At 37.4% G+C, this 25039-nt stretch overlaps 1 protein-coding gene and 1 long non-coding RNA gene across 3 annotated transcripts in view; one reads left to right on the forward strand and one right to left on the reverse strand.

Annotated features, from left to right (window-relative positions):
- LOC121074530 overlaps positions 1 to 11375 on the reverse strand; it is a 53074-nt gene extending 41699 nt beyond the window's left edge. The window contains exons 1-2 of one of the 2 annotated variants that reach the window (XR_005822400.1): positions 11330 to 11375; positions 10120 to 10208 (exon numbers count right to left, since the gene is read on the reverse strand). This is a non-coding gene — a long non-coding RNA (uncharacterized LOC121074530). Of the gene's footprint in view, positions 1 to 10119; positions 10209 to 10323; positions 10450 to 11329 lie in introns of those variants that run through there. The other variant, XR_005822399.1, reaches the window with a different exon arrangement.
- A 1700-nt stretch (positions 11376 to 13075) lies between these two features.
- On the forward strand, positions 13076 to 24824 carry CHMP2B (charged multivesicular body protein 2B). Its single transcript, XM_040566732.1, has 6 exons — positions 13076 to 13218; positions 16079 to 16170; positions 19084 to 19278; positions 21728 to 21830; positions 22695 to 22801; positions 22975 to 24824. The coding sequence occupies exons 1-6, from the start codon at positions 13185 to 13187 to the stop codon at positions 23086 to 23088; spliced, it is 645 nt and encodes a 214-aa protein (XP_040422666.1). The 5' UTR covers positions 13076 to 13184; the 3' UTR covers positions 23089 to 24824.
- The last annotated feature ends 215 nt before the right edge of the window (positions 24825 to 25039 follow it).

Raw genomic sequence — 25039 nt, forward strand, 5'->3', positions numbered from 1 at the left:
TTCATAGGAGAGAGGGAAAGAATCATGTGGCCCCATCCCCCCAGCAGCAGCAGCTCCCTGTAGAGAGGAGACTAAAAAGTAAACGAGCTAATCTAGTTCTTGGTGTCACTAAACACAGAGATTGTTGTTCAGGAGTGGTTATAGCATTTGTTAGCCTTGTCTCTCCTTTTCAGCATAGAACAGGTTGATGTATGTAGTGAACGTGACCAGTGAAGCCGGACCATTTTACAAGAGTACATCGGATAAGAGGCAGACCCCTAAACATTCAGCTCTGACCCTTCCACGGCATATACAATGCCACATACATCTGTTCCTGTGATACATATTTCCATAAATACTTCAAGAGTTAAGACTCGATGTCTGTACAAAATATTCACAGTGAGAAATGTGACATGAGAAAAAAGCTAAAAGAAGTATGAAGCAGAGGAAACCTCTCCTCCCAACACCAGCACTAGATGATTGACATTTTAACTGTTTCTCACAGTTCTGATTATTTGCATTGTTACTACTATAGCTATATCTATAAATTATCTCAAGAAAAGCAGGAATCCTTAAAGCATGAATAAAACAGGCTGTGGAAAATAAACCAATGCAACACGGAAAAGCAACTACAAGCTGGATAGATTTCAGGCATTATAAGATACATTTCTAACAAGAATCAGCACTAATAGATTCTGGTTCTCTTCACGGGGCAACAAATGCTCTAACCATCTACTGCATTTTTTCAGGAAAATAACCCTGAAATCTATGTAAAAATGTACACATGGAAGTCATGAAAGTAAAAGCAAAGACAAGGAAACAACACACAAAGTAATTACAGGTAATATCACTGGGGAAATATCAAAATCCTTCAAGAATATAAAACCCTTCAAGGCCAAAGAAATTACAATGCTTTTCAATAAGGAACGGTATGAACAAAAACCTAACACCAGAGAAAGCTGACCAGGGATTTGCAGCAATTAGTGATCAATTTTATCCTTTCAGAGAAAGGCACAGTCTTCCACGAGATCATATCCAGACATGATCTTCATTCAAAGAATAACCACTGAAGATAAAACAATGACAAGAACTATCTATGAATTTCAAGAACTGAAGAAAACTGAAGAAAGTATCAGACACCAGCCACCACAATACACTCTGGAACACCCTGATGGGTTACGTTTTATTAAAATTTCATTTACACCTTATACAAATATATATATAGAAAAAGCCTACCGTTTTAAGGAATGTTCAAGAATAAAGTAAAACCAGTATAGAAGAAAATGTTTCCTGTTTGATAGTGTCATTAAGTTAAACACAGAATATATAAATACTACACATACATCTTGTGTGTGTGTGTGTACAACACCACCCTATAACACTAGTTTAAAACCATTTTTTTTTTTTGATTGGAAATCACTTTAAAATTCTTACAGTGGAAGTGTGAATACCTGAAAAAAAAGCCTACTGTATAATTTATTTTGCTGACTGACTTTTCATGGACTTGTTAAGAAACCAACCTTACATTCACTGGAATAGAACAAGTTGGAAACTGTTACGTAAGAATACCTAGATTTTTCTGACAAAATCACTCTAGTGAGAATTCACACCATGCCAGTAAGCAAAGAAGATTTTCTCCCAGTCACCTAAGATCTTTGACTAAAATAAAGTCATTTTAAATTTAATTAAATACATAAATAAAAGTGCCAGGAATAAAGGAAGTGAACCTGGCTACTTGTCTTGGCAGAAATTAGCAGAGAGAAATAGATGACAAGCTACATTAGCCACATTCCATATCTTAAGCAGGACCCGATGACCAAAAACACAAATTAAAAGTTAAATTTTCAAGTTGCTCTTCCTTCCATTAAAATGCATATGTTAAAACTAGAAATCTAGCAAATGTTTAAGAAGACTGCTAAATTCTGCCAAGGCAGACACCTCTTTCACAGCAGTAGGTATGAAATGGAATTTTAGATTTTAGGGTGTTGTTTTTTTTTTTTTTTTTGGCACAAGTGCTGAGATACAGTGGAGTTCACAGCTTGTCACCTCAAGATCTACAGAGAAAAGCAGATGGTGATACTTTATATGATTTAAAAATGAAACTGGAGCACCTGCCATGACACATGTTATCTAAGGTACATGAGAAGAAAGTGTTAAATGGCCTGCAGAGAGGGTAGATTTCTGTATTGTTAAAATGCCTTCAAATGACAAGCAAGAAGGGACAGGGAATACAGAACATGCGAGAAAGGTAGAGACCTGCTCACGCCCAATTGCAATTTTCAGCAGCAAAATAAATTCCCATGCCAATTTGTGTGATTCTTTCCTCATGAAGGAGTAAGACCTTGCAATTCCACTGAATTACTATGGACTCATTGGACTAAGCACTGCATAAAGAAAAGGCAAAACAGTCCTGGAAACCACAGTGTTCTACCTGATACACTAACTCATGCCACTACTGAGCTTTATTATTTTTTTATTTCTGTCCCGATGTATTTACTTAAGAAATTGCTGCTCCTAAGCACAAAGACAGAAGGTATGAAGACATAAGATTACATTTTCAACAGTATCAACCACCAGAGCTATTAACAAAATTCTGAAGTATTTAACGGTGACAGCTACAGTTAACTGCTACAATCTTCTAATATGGACATAATTAAAGCTGCAAAAAGTGTCATTACTCTATAGGATTTAACAGCTGTGTTGATAAATGAACAACTTGAACACAGATGTCTTGCATGACTGAGTATCACTTACCCCAACAGACTTGTGCCCCTAAATCAAGAAGATTTTGAAAACCCAACACATCATGTAAAAAGCTTCAATTAAATGAAGCAGTATCTCTCAAACTTTCGTTTACAATTAATGACCTACAGAACCTTCTTGGTTTTGTTCAAACTGACCTGCAAGAAACTAAGAATCAGCATCCTTCACCTACCTGACTATAGAAGTAAGCATCCTGAAAATAAAATCAAAATACTGAATTGCTATTCTAAAACACGGCTCAGAGCAGGGCATTTACCTTTGTATTTTATAGAGTAAAATAGTTGAACTAGTGAAAAATTACCTCAGAGGAAGAGATATTTTAGGGTTGACATCATGTGGCAACTTCCCTTATTGTATCCTAAATGTATGAAATAATTCCATTTGAATTGAAACATATTATTGATACTTGAAAACAACAATGTTTATATTTCTTCCCCAAAGAAATTATTTGAAGACATTATGATTCCTTAGGAGGAAAAAAAATATATATATGATTCCATTTAGCATACCAATAAAATCAGATGGGAAGTCCTACTGAAGGACTAACTCTCCTTAATGCCCTTATTCTCCCTTCATTATGCCATTGATGTCCCATGAAAACAACATTAATTTGACATGGATGAGTTATGACCCACTGTTTCCTGCACAACCAAAACGATGCCCAAGGCAGGGTTTTCTACTTTGGGTATTGGGGCCGGAAAGACATGCATAAAACCAGCACAGTAGAAGGAGCAATTAAGCTACAGGTTGTTTTGCTGTAAGCAGTTAACCAGCTGTGCCAAATAAATTATTTGATTATACTACATCCTATAGTTTTGACATCAGTGGTAACCATGCATAAAACTAACATTCAGGGATTTTGTATATTTGCACGTGTGATTATATCATTAATTCCTCCTGGCACTCATTAATGGACCCTGGCAATCCAGCACTATTGGTTTTTCCATGCAAATGGTCAGCATGCTCACAACAGCTTGAAAGCACAGGCTAATAAAATACCACAATCCTGAGAAGGAAATGGGAAGTGTTTGTTACTCCTATTTGCAGACAAGAAAAGAAACAGACCTGTGCAAGGCCATTTGCACACAGAGCAGAACTGAATAGAAGAGTAAAACTGAGGTGTGTAGAAACATCGTATGTGTATATACAATGGACATACATGCATGCACATACACGAACATGTACAAAAACTTAATTCAGTAGAGATATCAAATATAACACCAAGAAGCTCTTGAACTACAAGCCTGACATGGATATTTTTTAAGAGTGGAATACCATGCTAATGTACACAAACTGTTTCTGGCACCTGCACTACTTTGCTCAGTGGGTTTCCATCATCTCTACATGCACTGCTTCATGCTCGGGAGCTACAGACATCACGTTTCCCAGTCCTACACTGCCTCCATGCTACACTGCCTTCTCACAAAAGAAAGAAAAGTTTGGTCTAACAAGAAAACCAGACTTCACAGTCCCGCACAAACAAAATTCACAAATACCGCAAATCTAAACAGCTGCCCCCCTTGACCATATCCATTTCCTAACAAATGCTGGCAAATGAGTTCTCTTCGTAGAGAGGAGGCACATTCTCATATGGCCAAAAAGAACCACAGAAAGCAATAATTGTTCTCTATTTAAAAGTTTTAGTCTTCCAGTGAGGACCCACAAATTGTCAAGATGACTTTGATGACCACCATACATCACATGCAACAAAACAGTGAAACGAGCACTTCTTAAAAAATTCAGACAGCAATTCATAAACTATTAAATGCGAGATTATGAATAACAAATAGATGAATGTAAATTCTTTTCTCCATGGATAATACATGTACAAAAATGCAAATTTTTCAGGATAAATTATGCACAACGAATGAGTCAATCAGCCCTATTCCCTCATATGCCACTATTTCTGGAAGCTATTTTAAAGTGAGACAAAATTGGTGAACTTGTATCATCTATTTTTGTATACAACAGGAAAGCACATGATAAACCCCTTTTTTATTCCCTTTATTAAAGCATTCCATGAACATGAATGGCAACAATGAACACAAGCAGCAGCTGTAATTGATACTGCAGTGAGAGCTAAATTGCACATTGGTGGATTTGGCTAATGTCACAAATTTCAGTAGTTCTGATCAGGCAGTTAATAACAAAAGATCTAATTTATCAAGTGATGTTAGCAGACATTTGAACAAAACAGCCAGTTTCAGAATTCTGTCAGCATCACGTAAAATACCTGTTTGTTCAGGCACTGTTCCTAAAAGCTAAACCTCAGTAATTCCCAGAGGGAGATACAATCAGGAACTGTCATTGTGAAAAAGGCATATCATACAGAGCTGTTGTTCCCTGACCTCCCAGCCAGCTGTACTTCCCAGGACCACAGGATCCATCCTACTTGGAGGACTTCAGCTCTCCTGGACAACAGGGAGAAAAATACCATTGAGTTTCTTTCCCCTCTGCTCCATGGGCTAGGATTTCAGCCTACAGACTTTGATGCACACTATAAAAAACAGTAAAAATAGTTGCAGCCACCAACTCTCTCTCAGCAGAATAGCCCTTTCTCATTACCAAAACTGGGGCAAGACCTGATAGAAGGACTTTTCTGATGAAAGAATGATCATGCACATAATAAAGACAGGCAAGAGGCTCAGAAGAACTCAGCTAAACTGGGACATCAAACCCACCCATGGTTCACACCCTCCATGTAAAATGGTACCAAGTTTCATAATTTCCAAACGTTTTTAGCAACTACAGCTATATCAGGATCAAGGAGTAAATTAGAAGGAAAAAGCAGTATCTAGTGGTAATATTTTACAAGCAAACACTTGTTAAGCTAGTCCCTTCCATTAACTGCATACAAGTTAAGAAAAAAAGAGCCACCACAGACATGTTTTCTCAGATATCATTTAAAGGTTAAACCAAACAAGCCCCCTGAATAGGGATCTAATTAGATCAAAAGGCTCAGCCCAAGAGATGTGACATTGTACAGGCAGAGAAAGAAAGGAGAGACTGCTCAACACTGCTTCTGTCAGTGACAGTTGAGGTTTCCAGATTGCTACGGATACTCGCATGCGCATCCTGGTGACCTCATTTACCAATGAATCACCTCAGTTATCATATAAAGGGATTATCCATTGAATTCACACTGAAGTTAATATGGCCAAATATCTTTCCTGTCTTTGTAGAGCTGAATCTTCATTTACATGTAGCTGAGCTTTTTTTTCCCCTGCCTTCCCTTAAGATGGCATGGTTTACTTTAACAAAGTAAAGTGAAGTCAGCATTGAAGGGTTAAGAAAGAAATTGCTAAGTGTGCCATTAAAAAGTTTGAACTAATCTAAAATAAATGCAATGCCTTTTTAAACAGGGAAAACGACATTGGTCCAAATTTAACTTTTTCAATACAGATTCACAGACAGACAACAAAGAGAACATAGACCAAAGAGAACATAGACTCAACTAAAATGAAATGAGATTCAAAACCGCTTCCAGAGTTAGTGCTGAAAACAAAGCATGCACGTGGGCGTACTAGGCTGCACTCTTGCAAGGCATAAACAGAGTCTGCAATAAACTGCTTGATGTTGTCTTGCTGGTCATAAAGCTATGAAAAAAATGAATATGCCATTTTTTTATAACACTTAAGGGCCCAATGCAATACAAACTATAGCTGGCTTTCTGGTAATATATGTTTTGGGAGTAGATACCAGTAAATTTGAGTTTTATATGTGCTTTTGCGATACAGGACTTGAACATATTTTTTGTTGGATTAGACCATTAGGTAGCTATAGCTATTCTCAAAGGACAAGATAAGTGACAAGCCTTCTGAACCCCAGCAAAAATATAAATCACTAAAAAAGATGAGAAATCCTTGATTTAACATTTCCAGTATTGAGATTTTTTTTTTGTATTCCTTTTCTATTTAACAGAAACATTAACATTTTTAAAATTTTTAATTACATTTGTCTTCATACGGATGCAATAATACCAGCACAACTCTATTAAATAAATGTTCTTTTCTTCCCACAGCTTTCAAAAGATAGAATAAAAAATGTTTTAAAGTATAGCTGAATCATCAGAAGTGAAAAGAATTGTTGCCTGAAGGCATGAAGAATACCATGAACTTAGAATAAAAGAAATATTAAAGTCCTTCTACTTCATCTTCTAACTTCTACTTTATCTACTAACTTCTCAAAAGATATCTCCCCCATAAAAATTGTTATAAAAATGCTGAATCAAACAGCATCTATTAAGGATGCATGTTTTCATTTCCAGAAAGCCCTCTCTTTTGATTCCCTTTCTCTCTATTCTGTTTCTGAAGAGTATCATTCATTAGTACAAAACCTCTATCATCACACTTATTCTGACGACTTACACCTCCATTTCTCTACTCTGGACTTCTTTATTTGAACTGTTCATCTAGCATTAGCTTATATGTATTCAGCTCTGTAGGACAGTGTTCTTAATCTTTCAACTACTCAGTGCTTCCAGCCTTCTTCCTTTTGTAATGATTGCAACCACCACCATCTTCACCTCCGTTATTCAGGGTTTCAAGCTGAACATCATCTCCAGATCCTCATTGTTTCTGCTGTATACAAATCTTACCACTCACTCCTGCATAGCAGCCCAGCTAAACCAGCCTTTCCTATCTAGTCACCAAGCTGAAGACACTTGTTATTGTGATGCTAGGTGATTGCAACATCTATGTCCCTGATGTAGCTAACCTGTTTCCTTCAATATGATTTGCAGAAGATAGCCTTTTCAATTCATTGCTTTAATTACACTGCCATTTTCACTAACTCCTCCCATTTAGTTCCTTTGGTTACCCGCCTGAGATGCATCTCTATTCAAGGCCCTCCCTGGCCTATGCCAATCTCCGTACGATCCCACATTCACAGCCCACAGACTCCTTCAGTTTTCATTAATGCTAGCTCTTCACAACCAGTTCTTAAGATTGCTTCTGACAAAACAAGCATCTTTTGTCTTCTTTGCTACTTAGGGCTGTTGGAAAGACTTCTTCACAAGCTGCTACAAAGGTCTTTCAAATACCTTCTTAAGATCTTTTTGCATTGATACCTATGCACAGACAGGATGTGAGGCTACGTAAGAAAACTTCTGGTTTCCTTCCACTGTCCAATATGTTGATGTCCACATATTATTTCTCATTATACTGGGACAACGTATTCTCTGGTGCAGAGTGTGTTTTTGTTTCACATGTATTGAATTCCTAACCCAAAGCAGCCATGTTCTTAGATAATAAAGTAACACAAATGAACAGTAATAACCTTAAACTGAATTTTCTACATTTGTAATGCATGATTTTAGAACAACTACTCGTACTGTTCTAAACACTATATACTTGAGCAGATGTACATACATTCTCAGATCTGAACCTATTTAACACAAGTCTTTATGCATTAAGCGTCTACGTGTGATGAATTCCAGATAAGTTAAATATAACAACTTCACTATTAATGCAGCAATCTTCCTGAGTAACATGCTAATTTTTATCTAAGGTGTACATAGGAAGTACAAATAATAAGAACATTAACAAAAAGGGCTTCTTTTTAGGATCAACAGATTTGTGTTAAAAGCAGATTATTTGAAAACAAGTTACTGAAGCAATATTCAATCAAAATGACTACTCTCAGCTATAAACATACGGGACCCTCTAAGTACCCAGGGTAATAAGTCTTGTATATTATTGCTGGGAATTCCTTCAAAGCCCAAATCATTTTTAGTTTGCAAAGCTCTCTAATTTATTTTCCATGGTTGGAAGGAATCTGCTGCTAAACTAAAAATACAGTTTTACCCCCCATTATCTCTGATCATAAAGAGTCACACAGCTTGAGGCTAGAATTAACATGAGATAGGCTATTATGACTGTAAGAACATTTAGTGGTCCCTGTTGACTTTGCAGTTTGTAATAATAAATATCCTCCCCATAATCTCTCACTTTTTTTTCCCCTAAACTTGATGCCTTGAGGAGTTCTTGAAGCTTGTGATAAAATACTAACAGTAGTTACCTATTTTGTTGATAGCACGGATTTCTGCTTCTCCTTGGGCAAAGTCATTTAAAGATATGGTATTTGCAAGTAAATGCTTTTAAAAGTATAACCCTTGATTTCATGAATGCCCTACAGAAACATGATGTCCTACTGTACTTGATTACTGAAGCAAAACTAAATCTGCTTGTACAAAGTAATGTCACTATTTTATAATGAAGTGTTTCCTCTTTCACCAAGGAAGAACCTTGCAATCAGATGTGAAGGTTATAAAGCATGCAGCCTGCAACTCAAAAGAATCTTATCATCACCAATCAAGGTAATAATTAAAACCAGATTTCTATAAGGAGGGGCTACACATTTAAAGGGTTTTACAAAGTATCACACTTCATGCACATGCTAAATGGTGCAGAGTACTTGTGCTATATTAAGAAGATGCTGAAAGTCTCAAACTAACACGTAATCTTTTTTTACATGTGTCTCTATATACTTTGATATTCTGTCTCCATACAACACAAAACCTTATTTGCCTAAGTTACATGCATTTATGACTTTTTTTTTTTTAATCTCATCACCACTACTATTCCACCCAACTTTTGCAAACAAAACACATCCAGGAGTAAAAAATTAAGATAAAGACAACATCCTTCAAACATTCAGAGTTCCAATTCATCAAAAGATCTTCAAGCTCTGCAGTAACATCTCACATTTAAGATACTGCAGTTTAACTCATTCTCACCTTTTTTTTTTTTTTTTTAACCCAGAAGCTTGTTAAGTGAATTTAGTGGATTATCAGGCAAAATATTGACATCACAAACCCCTTCTCACATAAACAGACAAATTCAGTCTCCACAGATGTCACACAGTTCTCACAAGAATGAACTAAATCAAAACATGCTTCCATACCTACATGTATATTTCCCCTCTATCCTGCACGTCTTGCATGCTAGAGGGCACAGATGAATAGCAGCTCTTTGGCAATTGATTCATTTTGAACAGTGAAAGGAAGAATCAATTAAGTTATTTGTAAGACCAACAGTACGCTCCCTGCTTCACATACATGCCTAATTCATCTTAAATTACTAAAAGACAGGAAGAAAGACTTTTAGATTCACTACTACACTCCTCAATATTTTTAAAACTATCTTTTTTTTATTATTATTATTTTTTATTGGGGGGGGGTGGAGAGCAACGAAAACTTTTAAGGATATAAACTATTTCCAAATAGATAATCCACTGATGTTCTAATCACAACCTGGCTTATTCTTACATTATTCTTACCAAACAGCAACTCATTAGTTATTTGTAGATAGTTAACTACTTTTTGTTATAAAATCTGTCTTATAAATTTAGTTTCAGTGCTGTTAAGTTACTTCATACCTGTGCATTTGCTAGATGCAACTCCCCCTCTCCTCCTATAAATGAGGTATTTTTCAGTTCTTGTGAGCTTTACAGGAACGTTGTCTAACCTGTAAGATGAGGGCGAGATGCACTGTATAAAACACTGTTTTTTATACTTGCATACATAGATAAGTGATTTCATTTTGAACAAAGCAGAAGGAATGAATTTCATAACCATGATACCAGATGGAACTTCCAGCATCTCCACTGTTTCTCTCAGTCCTCTTTATCCTCTCCTCTAGGTCCTTCTCATTTATTCCTATTGTTTCTGACTTTAGTTTTCTTCACAAATTTACACACACACCTTTTCCGATGGTAACCTATCCTCTCTTGCACCTTTCCAGCACACCTTCCTCCCAGAGCCTCACAGCTTTCTCCCACCGTGTGTATTACTACCACCTCCCTGCTCTGAGGGCACCATGATTTCCAAGTGTTACTAATGAGTGCAATTAGAGATAGCATCATGACACACACACACACAGAGTCTTCAAGGGATTCATACACCTAAATGCAACCATAACATTCAGCCTGACTTTTCCATTTCGTCCTCCTCCTAACTCAATCTGCCTTCGTATTACAAGGCATAAGTCACGTTAGCCTTTACACGATGATCTCACAAACTCTTAAATATGAAGGTGCTGTGTCTATTTTCAGTGGAGCTTCTCCATGATAAAGTAAAGCACGTGTAAGTCTCTGTGGGACTTGGAACACATCCAGCTGCTGAAGCCCCAAAGACACTTCTCTTTACAACCTTGTTTTATGCTATAAGCATTTCATATAACAATACATTTATACAGTTCTTTGATCATTTATCTTAACCAGGCTCCTACAACTTTCAGCTTATCCACTTCATTCTTTACTACACATGGCCTCATTTAATTTTCTTATATCTGCAGATGAGAAATTAGGCCCAGAAGAGATCAAACGGTACTGAATTTGGGTCATTATCCACAAAGCATCCCAAGACAGCTTGCCTTAGATTGCCAGCTTGCAAGGTTTCCCCCACCCTAGCAAGGGAGGTAAAGAAGACTAACAACTTGCATTAGACCAACTGATATAGTCAGAAAGCTTGAAAAGATTTCAAGCATAACCTTGAGAGCTTCAAGACTCATACGCATGGAAGCTCACTTCCCCCCCTCCCCTTTCGTCCAAGTGTATAAGAAAAGTATTTTTCCAGATCAGCTGCTACATGGACTATCCTGGAGAACAGTATGTAGAAGCGTTGCCTTACAAGAGTGTCTTGATATCAGCCATTTTTTTTCAGAGCACCTGTTTTAAGTAGACTGAACCTAAGTCACCTATTTTAAATTAACAATATGCTTAAATATTTTAATGGCCCACAGCCAGAATAGCTTATACACACATAGATTAAAAAATCATTTTTTGCACTTTGAAGGTGTTCGGTTTCAAGTTAATACAGGATTGAAGGTGTTCGGTTTCAAGTTAATACAGGATATCATACCATTCTTCTGAGCCGGTGTTGTTGACTCTGTCTTCAACAAACAGAAAATAAGCAGCCCCTTCTTCTGTTTGCTACTGATATTTGCATATGGTCACTAAGGAAGGGTTATGTATTCCATCTGATTGATTTTTAAAGTTTGATTATAGCATAAAGACTACGTTGTTTTTTTTTATATTTTTCAAATAGACCTTGAAACAGGACATGGAGAATCTACAGGCAACACTGAAGTTTAAGCATTAGTCTTTTTAAGAGATAAATTCAAGGACTTCTCAGTGTATGGTACCATAACAGCAATCAGGTTTGGAGCACAAAAAAACAACACTTGGCAAGCAATAGCTCAGACGTACTTTATTTATCGCAGTCATGAAGTCTATTATGGACAGCTTTGTTTCTCTCATCACAGAAAACATTCATGAAGAAATATTATGGAAAAGTGCTTTTCTGGTCTCATAGCTAATTAGCTCATTTTAAGAGTGGCCTGTAGTTAAGCTGCCCAGACTTTCTCTCAGGAAAGTGGAGAACTGAGCGTCAATTACTAGGTGTCTCCTCCCCTTCATCTGTGCGTTTTTAAAGCCAGAATTTCAGTTTCGCTAACTAACTCATCCCTGATTTGACTGAACAGACAGTAACAGATACAAAGGAATAAACTTGCAAAGTGTATTTTACCTACTTTACAGTGAATTGTTAAATTTCCATAGTATTTATGTGATCAAGCATGACCTGAATTTTAGGCTAGCGCAACTAGATTAGAAGAACAACTAGCACTAAAAGGCCATGCAGACAACAATGAAAACTTGCTATTTGGAATTAAAATCAGTACTTCCAGAAAATTAAGTAGCACTGTCACAAAATAAATAGCTTATAGTTACATATGCTCACATAAATCTTTACACTGTTATTGTAATATTCCAGTAGATTCGCACAGGGTTATAAAAGTGTGGTTGATGAGGGTACCGCTACCATAAACTTACGGTTCTTCCCCAGGTTAGATTTAAATCCAGCTATCAAAATAGATTACAGTTGCCTGTTTTTCCTTACAAATTGCATTTTAAAAAGGACCAACAGTTTCAGGGGAGGGAAAGCATGCGCAGCTTGTGTTCAAACCGCCAGCTCTGTGTTTTCTTCAGTGCAGTGTTACCTCCAGTGTGGTGTTTTTTTCCTAATTAGTTGGAGCACACATAGTTAATCGCTAACGATAAAACCACAGCTAGGTACGAGCCACCTCATTAAAAATTAAGGCTTGCAATCAGACACCGAAACCCATGAGAATTTTCACTTTTTCACCCCGCTGTCGCGCCCCGGGGCAGCTGCGGCCCCTGGCGGATCGAGGACCGCGGCCGCCCCGAGCCGAGGCCAACTCAGCCCCACCGCCAGCCCCGAGCCGGTGCCGCCTCATTCCCATTCCCAGCCCCATTCCCGGTCCCATTCCCGGCCGGGGAGGCGTGGAAGAGCCGCGGCCCGTCCCCGTCCCCGTCCCCGTCCCGCCCCTCGCCGGCGGTGAGGCGGAGCCGGGCGGGTTTGCGGGCCCCGGCCGCTTCCTGGTCACCGCAGCAGGAGGAGGCTGACGGAGCCCGCGGAGGCCATGGCCTCGCTTTTCAAGAAGAAGACCGTGGACGGTGAGGGGGCGGCTGTCCCCGGCCCTTGTAGGGGCCCCGGGTACGGGGGAGATGGGACCGGGCGGGGCGGCCTCGGGCTCTGCGTCCCGGCGGAGCTGGAGCTCGGGAGCTCACCGAGCACAGGGCCCCGGGCCCCGTCTGGGGGTGTCGGGGGGTAAAGGGGGGACACACGCATGTCGCTGCCCGGGGCCGGGACACACCAAAAATGCCTGCGGGGAGCTTGCTGGAGCAAACGGGGAGGGGGCCGAGTGCTTTTGGGGTTGGGGAGGAGACGGTGGGCGAGGGTCTTGGGACAAGTTGGTCTCGTCGTCTCTGTGGCCGGGCTGTTAACAGATCTGTGTGTAAGAGTCACCTTCTGGAAAGTGAAGCCAGGAAGAATTGCTTAGCTCCTGAGTAACTCTAGGACACACCAGGCAGCCCCCCGAGGAGGCGTTGTTGCCTCATGCAACACCTGGGGCAGAGGCCAGGTGTTGGCAAGAGCCCTGAAAGTGGCTGAGTGGTGGTGTGTTGGGTGTCCCCTGTCAAATCATGTGAGGCTTGGCTTGGGAAGTGCTCACCAAAAATGACGCTACACGTTAGCCAATTGTAGTTCACCGAGGAAGAGTACGTAGTTCCCACTTGTTCCTTCCCATTTCTGGCGCACAGTCTGCGAGGGGGGGAAGGAGGAGATGACTGCGCTCCCATGGCCAAGGCAGGTGACGGCAGCCAGGTCAGGGCATCTCTGGTCCAACCAGTTCTCCGGAATGGAGGCGCGTCCTCCTTACCCCGGTGTGCAAGAGCAGGTGCCAGAGGGGGATGGCCGTTGGCAGAAGGCTGCCTCAGAAATACCCCATCGTCTTCTTGCTGCTGGAGCAGAGCTAGGGTTTGGGTTCTTGTTCAGAGTTCTCATCTTGTCCCTCACTTGCAAAAATAAATGGAAGGGCTTGAACGTAATTGAAGGCAAGTGTTCTATTCGGTTTATTGCTATCTTTAGTTTAACCCATGACGTGAGATCAGAGCGAGGGAAGAAAAAAAAGAAAAAAAAAAAATCCTACAGGAATAAGCATTGTGTCAGCCCTTATTGTCTCCTGACAATTATATTCCTAGTTTCTTATTGTCTTGAAGTTCCTACTTCTCAAGTTTTCTGCGCAAAGGGGATTTTTTTAATAGTTACTTCAGTTAGAGAAGACAGTCTTGTATGTAGCTATTAAGCCTTTTCTTTCATTTTCACAAGTGCAGCTGTGCAAGTAATATACGATTGTCTACCTTCAAAATTACTTGCCTGTAGCATTTTTTTTTCAGAATAATTCTCTATGATGCTTTGCTCATGTGAAGAACGTAACGTTATGTACTGTATCATCCTTCAGCTCTTTGTTAATGTCCATTGAAAAGTCTGCATTTCCCGAAGATGATTTTTATGTATTTCTAGGAGCAGGGGTAGCTAGTACTATAAAAAAAGTCTCCTTACAGAGTTTGTTTGCAATATGTGTTTATTTGCTTGAAAATGATTGATGGGAGGGGGTAATGCATGTCCTCTTCAAAATACTACGGAAGGTTTTGGGGTTTTTTAATTGGAACCTGTCAAGTTTGAAGTTATTTCAGGCATGGATATTTTACAGTATCTCTTAATGTGAGAAAACAGAGTCTGAATGCCTCTTTGTTTCTAGAAAAATAGTTGCAAGCCTTAACAACTGAAAAGGGCGTCTGTGTATCAACAATTTATCCTTCATGCTATCATTTCTGCTGGTAACCGTGCCTGTTTGCATTGATTTTTCACGTGCCTCAGACTTTAAGTACAATGGCATAACCCCACTATGATATTCCTTCCGTGGATTAGACACAAAATTTACATGACAGTACACTCCTGTTAACCTTTCATCCAAAGTTTATCTAAGAGTAGATGCATGCATTAGGAATAAATGAATCTTTCTAACAGCATTAAATTGTTTCCTCTATAAAGGTCAGAGGATGCTGAGTCACATGCAGACCTCTCTACCTTTGCCCAGGTGAATCACACCTAAGCACTCACTGTAAATTCTAACAAAAGTTAATTGCAACTAGTGTGACTGACGCCTATATTAAAAGTAATACTTTTAGTAAGTGGGTGTTACCAGTAAAAAAACTTTTAAATAGCAGAGTGGACAAAACATTTATGAAATATGATATATTTCATGTGATAGCATTCAAGCTTCTGCGTGCTTCGTCAGCTGTCAGAAAACTTAAATTTGCTATAAAGGCCTCCACTTTTGTACCTAAATATTCTTAGGCATCTACTAATTGAAAAAGTTTGTAAATTAATGCTTCATAGTCTAACTTGAAGTCGAGCTGTACAGATGTAGTACATTTATGGAGAAAAATAATCTCCATTAAACCAGAATGAGGACAGAGAAGAGCAAGATCCAAGATTCGCATCTCAAAGTAACTTCACTCTTTTCATGGACCTAAGAACTCTTTAACTTCTCTGGGATCTCATATATTAGATTTCTTCAGCTGACCTCCTTCTTGCAGTTGGGTCTGACTTGTTGAAAAGGTCTGAGCTCACAGTGACAACGTTAATCCTGAGTTAGGCTTGAAACTTGTGAAAAAGTGTGCGTACCTAACCCATACCGTAGGGTTAAGGCTCTTGCTATGGTGCAAAGAAATAGTCTAGGTAAAATAGCCTTTTTGTTACTGCATATGGCCTATTCTGTTGAAACATAATTGTGTTGTATACATTAAATATGGGCAAAATACAATGTTAGGTATGTGAGATACCAACAATTCTTTTGATATCTGGCTGTTCGTTCTGAATGAGAAGAAACTGACACACGTGTCTGCAGAGCACTCAGCAAACGAGATGTTTATATAATATTGAAAACCTTTTTCTATATTTTCTTTCCAGATATAATAAAGGAGCAAAATCGAGAGTTAAGAGGTACACAGAGGACCATAACCAGAGATAGAGCAGCACTTGAAAAACAGGAAAAGCAACTGGTAAGTACAACAGGGAATTTTATTTTACTCTTTAAAGACAAACACCTGCCCAATATAACAAAAAAAATATGCAAAGTGCTGAAGATACTACTCAGTACATAACAACTGAACACTGAAAAATTGGATTTTTGACTTCTCAGTTATTAAAATTTTGTTGGAAAACAATTTACTATCTAAAAGTGATTCTCAGTGTTTAACATAGGTAGAGCCAGAAACAACGTATTTGGATTAAATAAGTATATTAACTTTTTTCCCCTCCATCCTTAGTATTCTCTGTCCTTCAGAAGGTTTTTTTTCTAACAGGCTTTTGAATCAATGGTCTAGTAGTGGGAAAACTAAAAATTGTCAGTGCTACCATGCATTACCATGACTCTCCAGGGGGAGAAAGTGCTTGAAAAAGCATAGAATGTTATGAATACCCCCATGGGGTTATTCTTTTCATTCATCTAGAACTTCCCTAAAGCTAGCTAATAATATTAAAAGTATCTGCCTAAACTAAGATTTCTTGAAAACTTAGTGAATAGGGTTTATCAAGTATTCAATGAATGGATGCTGCACCTGTGTGGCAGTATAATAGTTTAAATGGATGTGACAGATGGTGTGGTTTGATGCATGAAGATACCCTCCAACTGTGGGAAAAGCTATGTAAAGCCAGTTACTGTTTCAGTCGCTACTAAGGTGTTTCATGGCAGCAAGTCACATGAATATTGAGAGCTGGGTATAAGAAACTAAAAGAGGTCACAAAAAGTGTTTCTTGAAGCCTTGAACAGGTAAGATGTAATAGGCTACTCATAGATCAGGTGTTTTTCAGTACGAAATGTTCTGAGTCTGGAAAGACCTTAATTTTCATGAATACTTATGTTGAAGTTCTGATTATTTGTGACATTGAATTGTTTCAGAAATATTGAATTTCTAAGGAGAAGAAAGGAGAAGTGAATCAGGTCTTCAAAAGAGTTAAAAATATACTGTTTGTGTGAGAGAGTCAATGGACGATAACTATTAATTTTTCTGAGTTAGATCAGGTGAAAAAGGACCAAGGGCTTGTCAGTCAATCCCAGAACATTTTGTTATGTTCTTTCCCCAGAAAGTATTTTTCTCCTGAACTATGAGATACTATTCTGAATACCTAATATTGTACAGACAGTTCTATTTCAGTTCTGTAACCTCATATAACCATATGAATTTTGATTATTTTTTTTTCAGAAGAACATAACTGACTTGGATAAGCTAACCCCAAAAATCTCAAAAGCAAATAGTGTGTTGCAGCTTGCTAGCCAAGTTCTTCTTTGTTAAGAATAAAATAATCAATATATATGGTTTGATTTCTCCACCTGGGTTGTCTGCAGTAATATAGCAATGGTTGGTGTCGGTTTATATTTCACTTTGAAAATCAAGTTATATATGCTACTTAGGTATTGATCTCAGTGAGAAAATCAAATGCTTGCCATTAAAATTAATGTGCAAACTAGAATTTGCCGGTGAGCAAACTAATCTCTCCTATACTTTGCAATTATTGAGTTGTTGAAAAAAAGAAAATTCTGGGCTTGCGATAGAATTCTGGTTTTGTGATCTCCACGAGCTACCTACACAGAGGACATCTTTGCATATATTTCTGGCCTCTAATATTTGAACAGTCTTATGTTCCTTACTTGCTGATCTGTACTTTCTTGGGTTAAAAATGATATTTATGACAAAACACTCCAGAAATTACAGACTTTTGGAGAACATCTTGTGCTGGTGCCATCTCTATAGTAAGCTTAACCATGATCTTCCCTAGTAGTAAACTTAACACAATGGGTCAGTTTACATTTGCCTTTAAATATGACTGTTTTGCATATTCTAGTGACCAGCGTTTACTTTTTCGGTCCTACATATCCTCTTAAAAGTGCATTTTTCTGGACCACCAGTGTACATAAAGTGAAGCATCTGTATTTTCATAGCAGGTGTATTCTCCTGAAGAGTTACAGTGCTGGTCTTAAAGGCTACTTTTACTTAATGGTAAAAATTAAAATGTATAACTGGTATCATAAAAAGAACTCAGTTACTATAGCAAACTCTCTTTAAAAAGGCTAAAAAGGAAAAACGTTTGGAAAGTTTACATTACCGAGTCACAAATCAAAAGGCATAGTTTTAAATAAATCTGTTAGCAGAGATTTTTTTGACAAACTTTTCCTTGGTACCTCTGGGCTAAATAATTCTCCCTGGATTGATAAATAGGTTTGTTTCTTGTAAGTCATTGCTCTCTACAACATGCACTGACAGATGGACAAAATATACCGCTTTTATTATGTGCTAAGCTAAGTCCAGGTAAATGGTGTCAGCAAACAGAGCCTATGGTTGTTGCCTATCTCCCATTAATCCACAAAAAGGTTACGAGATTCTCTTTAAGCTGAAAAAGCGTTTAGCAGAGCATATGAACTTGCCATTTCTTCCATTCACAATGTGGCTTACTAGTGAATGTAAGAAAGAAGATTAGAAATTGCACTAACAACTGGTTGGCCATAATCATTTCCTCACTTTTTTTGAAGTGTTACTCCATGCCCAGATATGGAATTGAATGTTCACATATAAATTAATATGACATTATGCAAAAGTTGATGTGAGGCCTTTTGGGGAAACGGTGTGCTACTGTGTTATAATTCAGTTCTGTTGTTTTCTTTTTTTTTTTTTTCCTCTGTCAAAGCTCAACAGCATTGCACTTATTCTATTAAGTAACCTTGGAAGAAAAGCAAGTATTTTACTATTTATGTAACTTTTAATGTCCTGAAAAAAAAGTCAAGAGAATTTCTCAATCAAAAAGAGAATAAATCAAGAGAATAACTTCCGGAATTTTATTCAAGTTAAGGCTTGAACATTTTATAAAGTCTTTGAATGAAAATTCAGTAGAAATTATTATTTGTTGATTTTTAATAGGAACTGGAAATAAAGAAGATGGCTAAGACTGGTAACAAGGAAGCCTGTAAAGTTCTAGCAAAACAGCTTGTACAATTGCGGAAACAGAAAAATCGAACATATGCTGTTAGCTCTAAAGTCACTTCTATGTCAACTCAAACAAAGGTCATGAACTCTCAGATGAAGATGGCAGGAGCTATGTCAACTACAGCAAAAGTAAGGTGCTATAAGACATTCTTTTACATTAAAATGCAGTATATGCTTACAAAAAGTTAACTTGTGTTATTTTGCTTACAGCAATTGAAGGAAAGCAATTGAATAAAGTGTATTGCTTAATAACCTGACCAGTATTGAGGATATAATAGGGAAATGTAATTTGATTCATATTATCAATTTTTTGAATAGTCAATTCTGCCAGTTAGTGTCTAAGCAAGCATATTTTCTTGGGCTAGACATCTGTCAAATGTTTACATGATAAAAACCAATTCTATACCAGTGGAAGAACTTTGTTAGTAGATTAAAAAATAAAAATAAAAAATTAACAAACAAACCATGCCATTACAGTATCTTGCTTGTATGTCACGTTGTAAGCAGTTTTTATTGGGAAAAAGTGGGGCACGCTTCAGATAGAAATCAAAGCAGTGTGTCACAGTAGCTGTGTAGTTTATGTGACGAGTAGGTTATTACTTCGCATCTTACATTTCTGCAGAAATTTAATCTGGAATTCCCTGTCATTCTCACTCTCCATGCTCTAGGGATCCAGTATTACGTTGTTTTCTCGCAAATCTTGGTTCATAAAAGGCCTTGAAAAATCTCAGTTATCCTAGTCGTGAACTTTTTCCAATTTCTGCAAACTGACAAATAGGGAGCTTCCTTTTGGTAATCAGGATTGTTCAGCTCAAGGTGCAGGAAATAGAATTAGCACACATAATTGTAGACAAATACTACTTTTATAGAGTCCAAGATAAATCCAGTTATGTGGCAGTTAAACCTAAAAAAACAGCACAATTTAATGCAGAAAGTAATTATGGCTTTCTAAAAAAGGTATTTAGAAGCATTATTTTGGCAAGTATCAACCTCTTAGTGAGACAGAGTTGTAGCTCTGCAACAAGCTTTCTATTTACCAGGACTAACCCACAAAGGGTTGGCTTGTCTGACCACACAACCTGTCAAGTTAAACAGTTTACTCAACAGTCTGTAACAGTCTTAAATATGAATAATTTGATCTTGCTTTTTAATTATTACATTGTCCATGAGATATCTTGGATTAAGTTTCTCAAAACCAAGGTATTACAAAGCTAATTATTAAGATGTAGTCAGTTAAAATATTTGAAAAAATATTCCAAGCAGCATCTAGAAAGGTGATGGTTTTTGAAACACAGCAGATACTTCTATGGACAAATTTGTGTAACATTATCAGAAGGTATTAAATTATTTTGGTCACTTTTAAAGTGAACATCTTTGCTTCATCCACCCAGGAAGGTTGAAAAAGAAAGTATTTAGTAGTGCATTTTGAAGCTTATAAATTGTTCTCAATCTCATAACCATTAGTGAATGCAAACAGTTGCCTCAACATGTAAGACAAATACGTGGAATGTGAAGCTTTCAAAATATTATTCAAATACTTTTTAGCATGTATGGCATTAATTCTGGACATAGATGACTACTCACTGGACTTTAATCATGCATCTGACCTATATTTGCTGAAGATATATAAATGATATTTCAATTTAGTGCAAATAGTTTTGATACTCATCTATAACTGGAGTTGAAGAATTCTAACAAGCTAACATCCTCAAAGTCCAGAACAAATTTTTCAATTCATATAATATGAATATGAACATAACCTTTGAAATTCATATAACATGTGAAGCATAGTACATGATCACTTTAAACAAAATCAGAAATGAAGGCAGAAGTGCTTGTATGAAGCCAGTAGTAGCTGTATAGGTTAATCAAAAGAGTTGCTATCAAGTCAACTCTTTTATCTTCTTAAATATAGCTAGACTTTCCATTTAAACTGCTCACATCTATATTTATATTTAGACATCTCATGAGATGTAGTAGCTTGCTTCTTAGAAAGGAAGAAAGCTGCAAAGGCAGTGCTGCATACTTATATTAAAACAGACGAAGTTCATTACACCATCACAGAAAGTCGTCTACCCAGTGCAAAGGTTTACCATAAGCTGCGTACTTCCTGAGCGTTTTAATATTCACTTTTCAGGTAAAAGTAAATTTTTTCCATGAAGAAGTAACATAGAGAAACAATTGCAATTTAACGTCTGACCTCTAGTGGTGGTTGAAATAAATGTACCATACTGAATAAAAAACCTGCAGCCATTTACCTCTGTAAAATGTATAGACTGCAACTAAGGAAATGTTTTCCCATTCTTTTCATTAAGATTAGGCAGATTTTTCCTAATACACAGCTAGGAGAAGGGGTGTGGTAGGTTAGCAGACAACATTATTTCTTACTGAGTACAGACTGTTTATTGATCTTCTGTGTATCTATAGTTCTCTCGGGACATAAAAAGACTAGGAAAGTGAAATTTGGACTGAAGGGTATTTTCTATTAGAGAAGTCTTATTCCTTCTTAATGCATGTATTGGCCGTTATTAATGTCTCACTGTGTAATTGAGGTGATTTTTTTTTTCAATTTCATTAGACAATGCAAGCAGTTAATAAGAAAATGGATCCACAGAAAACACTACAAACTATGCAAAATTTCCAGAAGGAAAATATGAAGATGGAAATGACTGAAGAAATGAGTAAGTGCTGGGAACACCTAGCAGCATGCCATAGTATTCTTGAAGGGGTAGAACCAGTCTAGGAACAGGGTTTGAGACCACTTCAAAACCTTGTTGGCATAACTAATAGGAGAATGTGAAAAATTGCCCTTTCCATATCTGATTGTTCTGTATGTGCCTTTTGTTCTGGGATTGGACACTTAAAAATGTTGAGTTTAACAGAGATTATTGATCATCTCAGCTTTATATACATGGTGGTATGGGATGCGTTTGTCTCCTTTTTGATTTTAAGCCACAAACTTACTTTTGGGGTGTGATATGGAAAAGGAGTTTCTTTCAGTGTCAATCCACTGCCAACTAAATAGTACAGAACTTCCCAGTGTTGTGAGCACAGCTTGCATCCTATCCTAACCCCTGCCACTGTGTTGGCCCTAGTAGGTAGCATGGACTCAAAACAGGATTGTTGAGCAGGATGTCAACATCTCTACTGCTCAGAATTGTATTGTTGCAATTCAGAAAATAGGTCAGTAACAATTTTGCGATTTGTTTTGAAGAAGAAAGGGCTTTTTTAATGGAACTGTAGATGATATTTCTGAGAAATGTTAAAATCTAGTGGAGGGAAAATAGAGCAACTGAACTATTTTGGAGAAAACAAACATTTTTATAAAAGCAGTCATGCCTTACCCTGTTGTCCCTTCAGTTGTACTCACAGGCTTTGCACAGCAGAGGTAAGAATACCTCTCCAATATAAAGATGCTTTCTGCTGATATCTTATCTAGTGGTATTATTACTTCATTTTGGGAGAGTTGAAAGATGACACTAGGTTATTTTTGTCATCTCATCTTTGCATAACGCAATGTGTTGGTTTTGTTTTTTTCTTTGAAGTTAATGATACTCTGGATGATATCTTTGATGCTTCTGATGAAGAGGAAGAAAGCCAGGATATTGTTAACCAGGTGCTTGATGAGATCGGAATTGAAATCTCTGGAAAGGTATGGATGGTTTTGCTCAGCTCACATATTTCTTCCCCTTCATTCCTGCTTTTTGTCGTTTTTTTTTTCCCCCAAAGAGTTTATTCTAACATCCTTTATTTTAAAGTCCTGTTCTGGAAGTCAGGTTGTCATAAAATGTATTCTTTTGACTAAAGAAAATTTCTGTCTCCTAGATGGCCAAAGCTCCATCAGCTGCCAGAGGCTTACCGTCTGCATCAACATCAAAAGCTTCTACCATATCAGATGAAGAGATCGAACGGCAGCTCAAAGCGTTGGGAGTTGATTAGCTTGATGGCAATAGTCTGCCTTCTAATTATTCAGCTGAAGACAGATGTAAAAAGTGCAAATACTCTTTCAATGCAACCAATGCCTAGGAAAACTCTGAAGCTTCAGAAATGACAACTTGAAGTTGGTACTAGGGAGGGAGAAGGGGAGAATACTTTGAATCAATTGATAGGGAGAAGTACACTTGCTGCGACCAGTGCATGCCATCTTTTTGAGCACTGGATTGAATAGGGATGTAGTTCTAATGATAAATTTATACCTGATCTGAATCTGACCTCTGTTGAATTCAAAGTTTTCTTCTATCTCAGTTCCTTTTCTATCTTTAGAATTGGCAATTCTGTGGCTGGTGGTGGTGTCTCCTAGGACAGCACCTGTATAATATATATCCTTTTTATAAAACTATCACTATAGAAAAAAATTTAGTCTGACATCTTGGCACAAATGAAACTTCACCTTTGCTCTTAGATGAAAACTGTTTTGTTTTGATGAGAAATAGCCTTGGACATCCAGAACATTTAGGCAGAAAGAAAAAGCAGTTTATGCATTTCTTTCAGGTTTGTGAAGTAACTTTGAGTTGATTAAAAATAGCTGATTGTTCTTTTTACCGAAGGGGAAGGATACAGTCCTTGTGCAGTTAATTTTACTGGAAAAGGATTTATGTTAGTGAACTTCGTTCCATGAAAGGCACTGATTGAACTCAATTGTACTGTAAAATAGCTAGTTTCAACAGAATTGCTGTGCCTTTATGTATATAAATCTTGTACTCTTGTGATTTTTTTCCAAATGAGTCTTTGAAAGGAGAGTAAACTGTAAGAAAGATAGTTTCCACAAAACACTATGGTGTGAGCTCTGTGTACACTTGATAAGACTCAGTGAAGTTTAGAAATGCACTTGTTCAGAAATGCTACTTGCGCATTTGCAAAAAGGACATTTGCCTGAAACATTTGTATATATTTTACAGTATTTCATAATGGGAGATAACTGTGCATAATGGAATTGTTTACTAAGATGCAGTTGAGCACATTGATAAGCTAAATCTAAATTTTAGTTAGAAAAATTTTGGATGATACATGATAATTACTTGTCTAAACACTATAATAAAAGTGTTCTGGTTCCATGAAGGCTTTTCTATGGTCTCTGAGCTGCATCAGCATGAGTCCGGCTTTAGGTGGAATACATTTGGCTACCAAAATAAGAACTGTTGACATTTTGAACAGATGACAAAGTCTGAGAATGTCGTTCACAGTTATGACTTCCCAGATTGTATAAAGTTCCTCAGCCCTTACTCTGATGTAGATTACTTTTCCTAAGTTGCGCTGATTTACTGGGGCTGTTCATTGAACAGAAACAACAAAATCATTGTGGTTATAAAGAAAAAAGTAAAATACCTCCTAAGATTAAAACCAGAATAACTTTGGGGTACAAATTTCATAAAAAGACTTTGCTGCTAGGAAAAGTGTAGCAAGAAACCATAACCTCTATGAATCTACTGTTGTCACATCATCTGCTTTAGGGTTAAAATCACCAGAGAAAGAAAAAACAGGTGAACCTTCATCTGTTTTTTGACATAGAAATTGAGGTGTTCTTTCTCTTTGGAGGAATTAAGGGACATACTATTAATCTGTGAGGTAGTGGGTAGGAATGTGTAAGTTTATATATTGCATATATCTCTGATATGAGGTGAATTTTTTTTTCAATTTATTTTGTAAAAATCTAATAAAAGGCTTTTTACTCCACAGTGATTCTGTCCTCTGTAAGGTTAGTCTTACACATCAATCTCTTGGTGGGCTTTCTTTGGACTTCTGTTAGATCTGTTATGGGTCTTGCTGATGACCTCTTAGCTTCCATAAGAAGCTTTCCATAATTCCATAAGAATTTTGATACCGTTGCTGCTTTTGGTTGTGGGGAGTTTGAAACAGTTCTGCTCTTCAGGCTGTACAGCTACAAGAGCAA

Source organism: Cygnus olor, chromosome 1 (assembly GCF_009769625.2).
Source record: "Cygnus olor isolate bCygOlo1 chromosome 1, bCygOlo1.pri.v2, whole genome shotgun sequence".
NCBI classification, from domain to species: Eukaryota; Metazoa; Chordata; class Aves; order Anseriformes; family Anatidae; genus Cygnus; species Cygnus olor.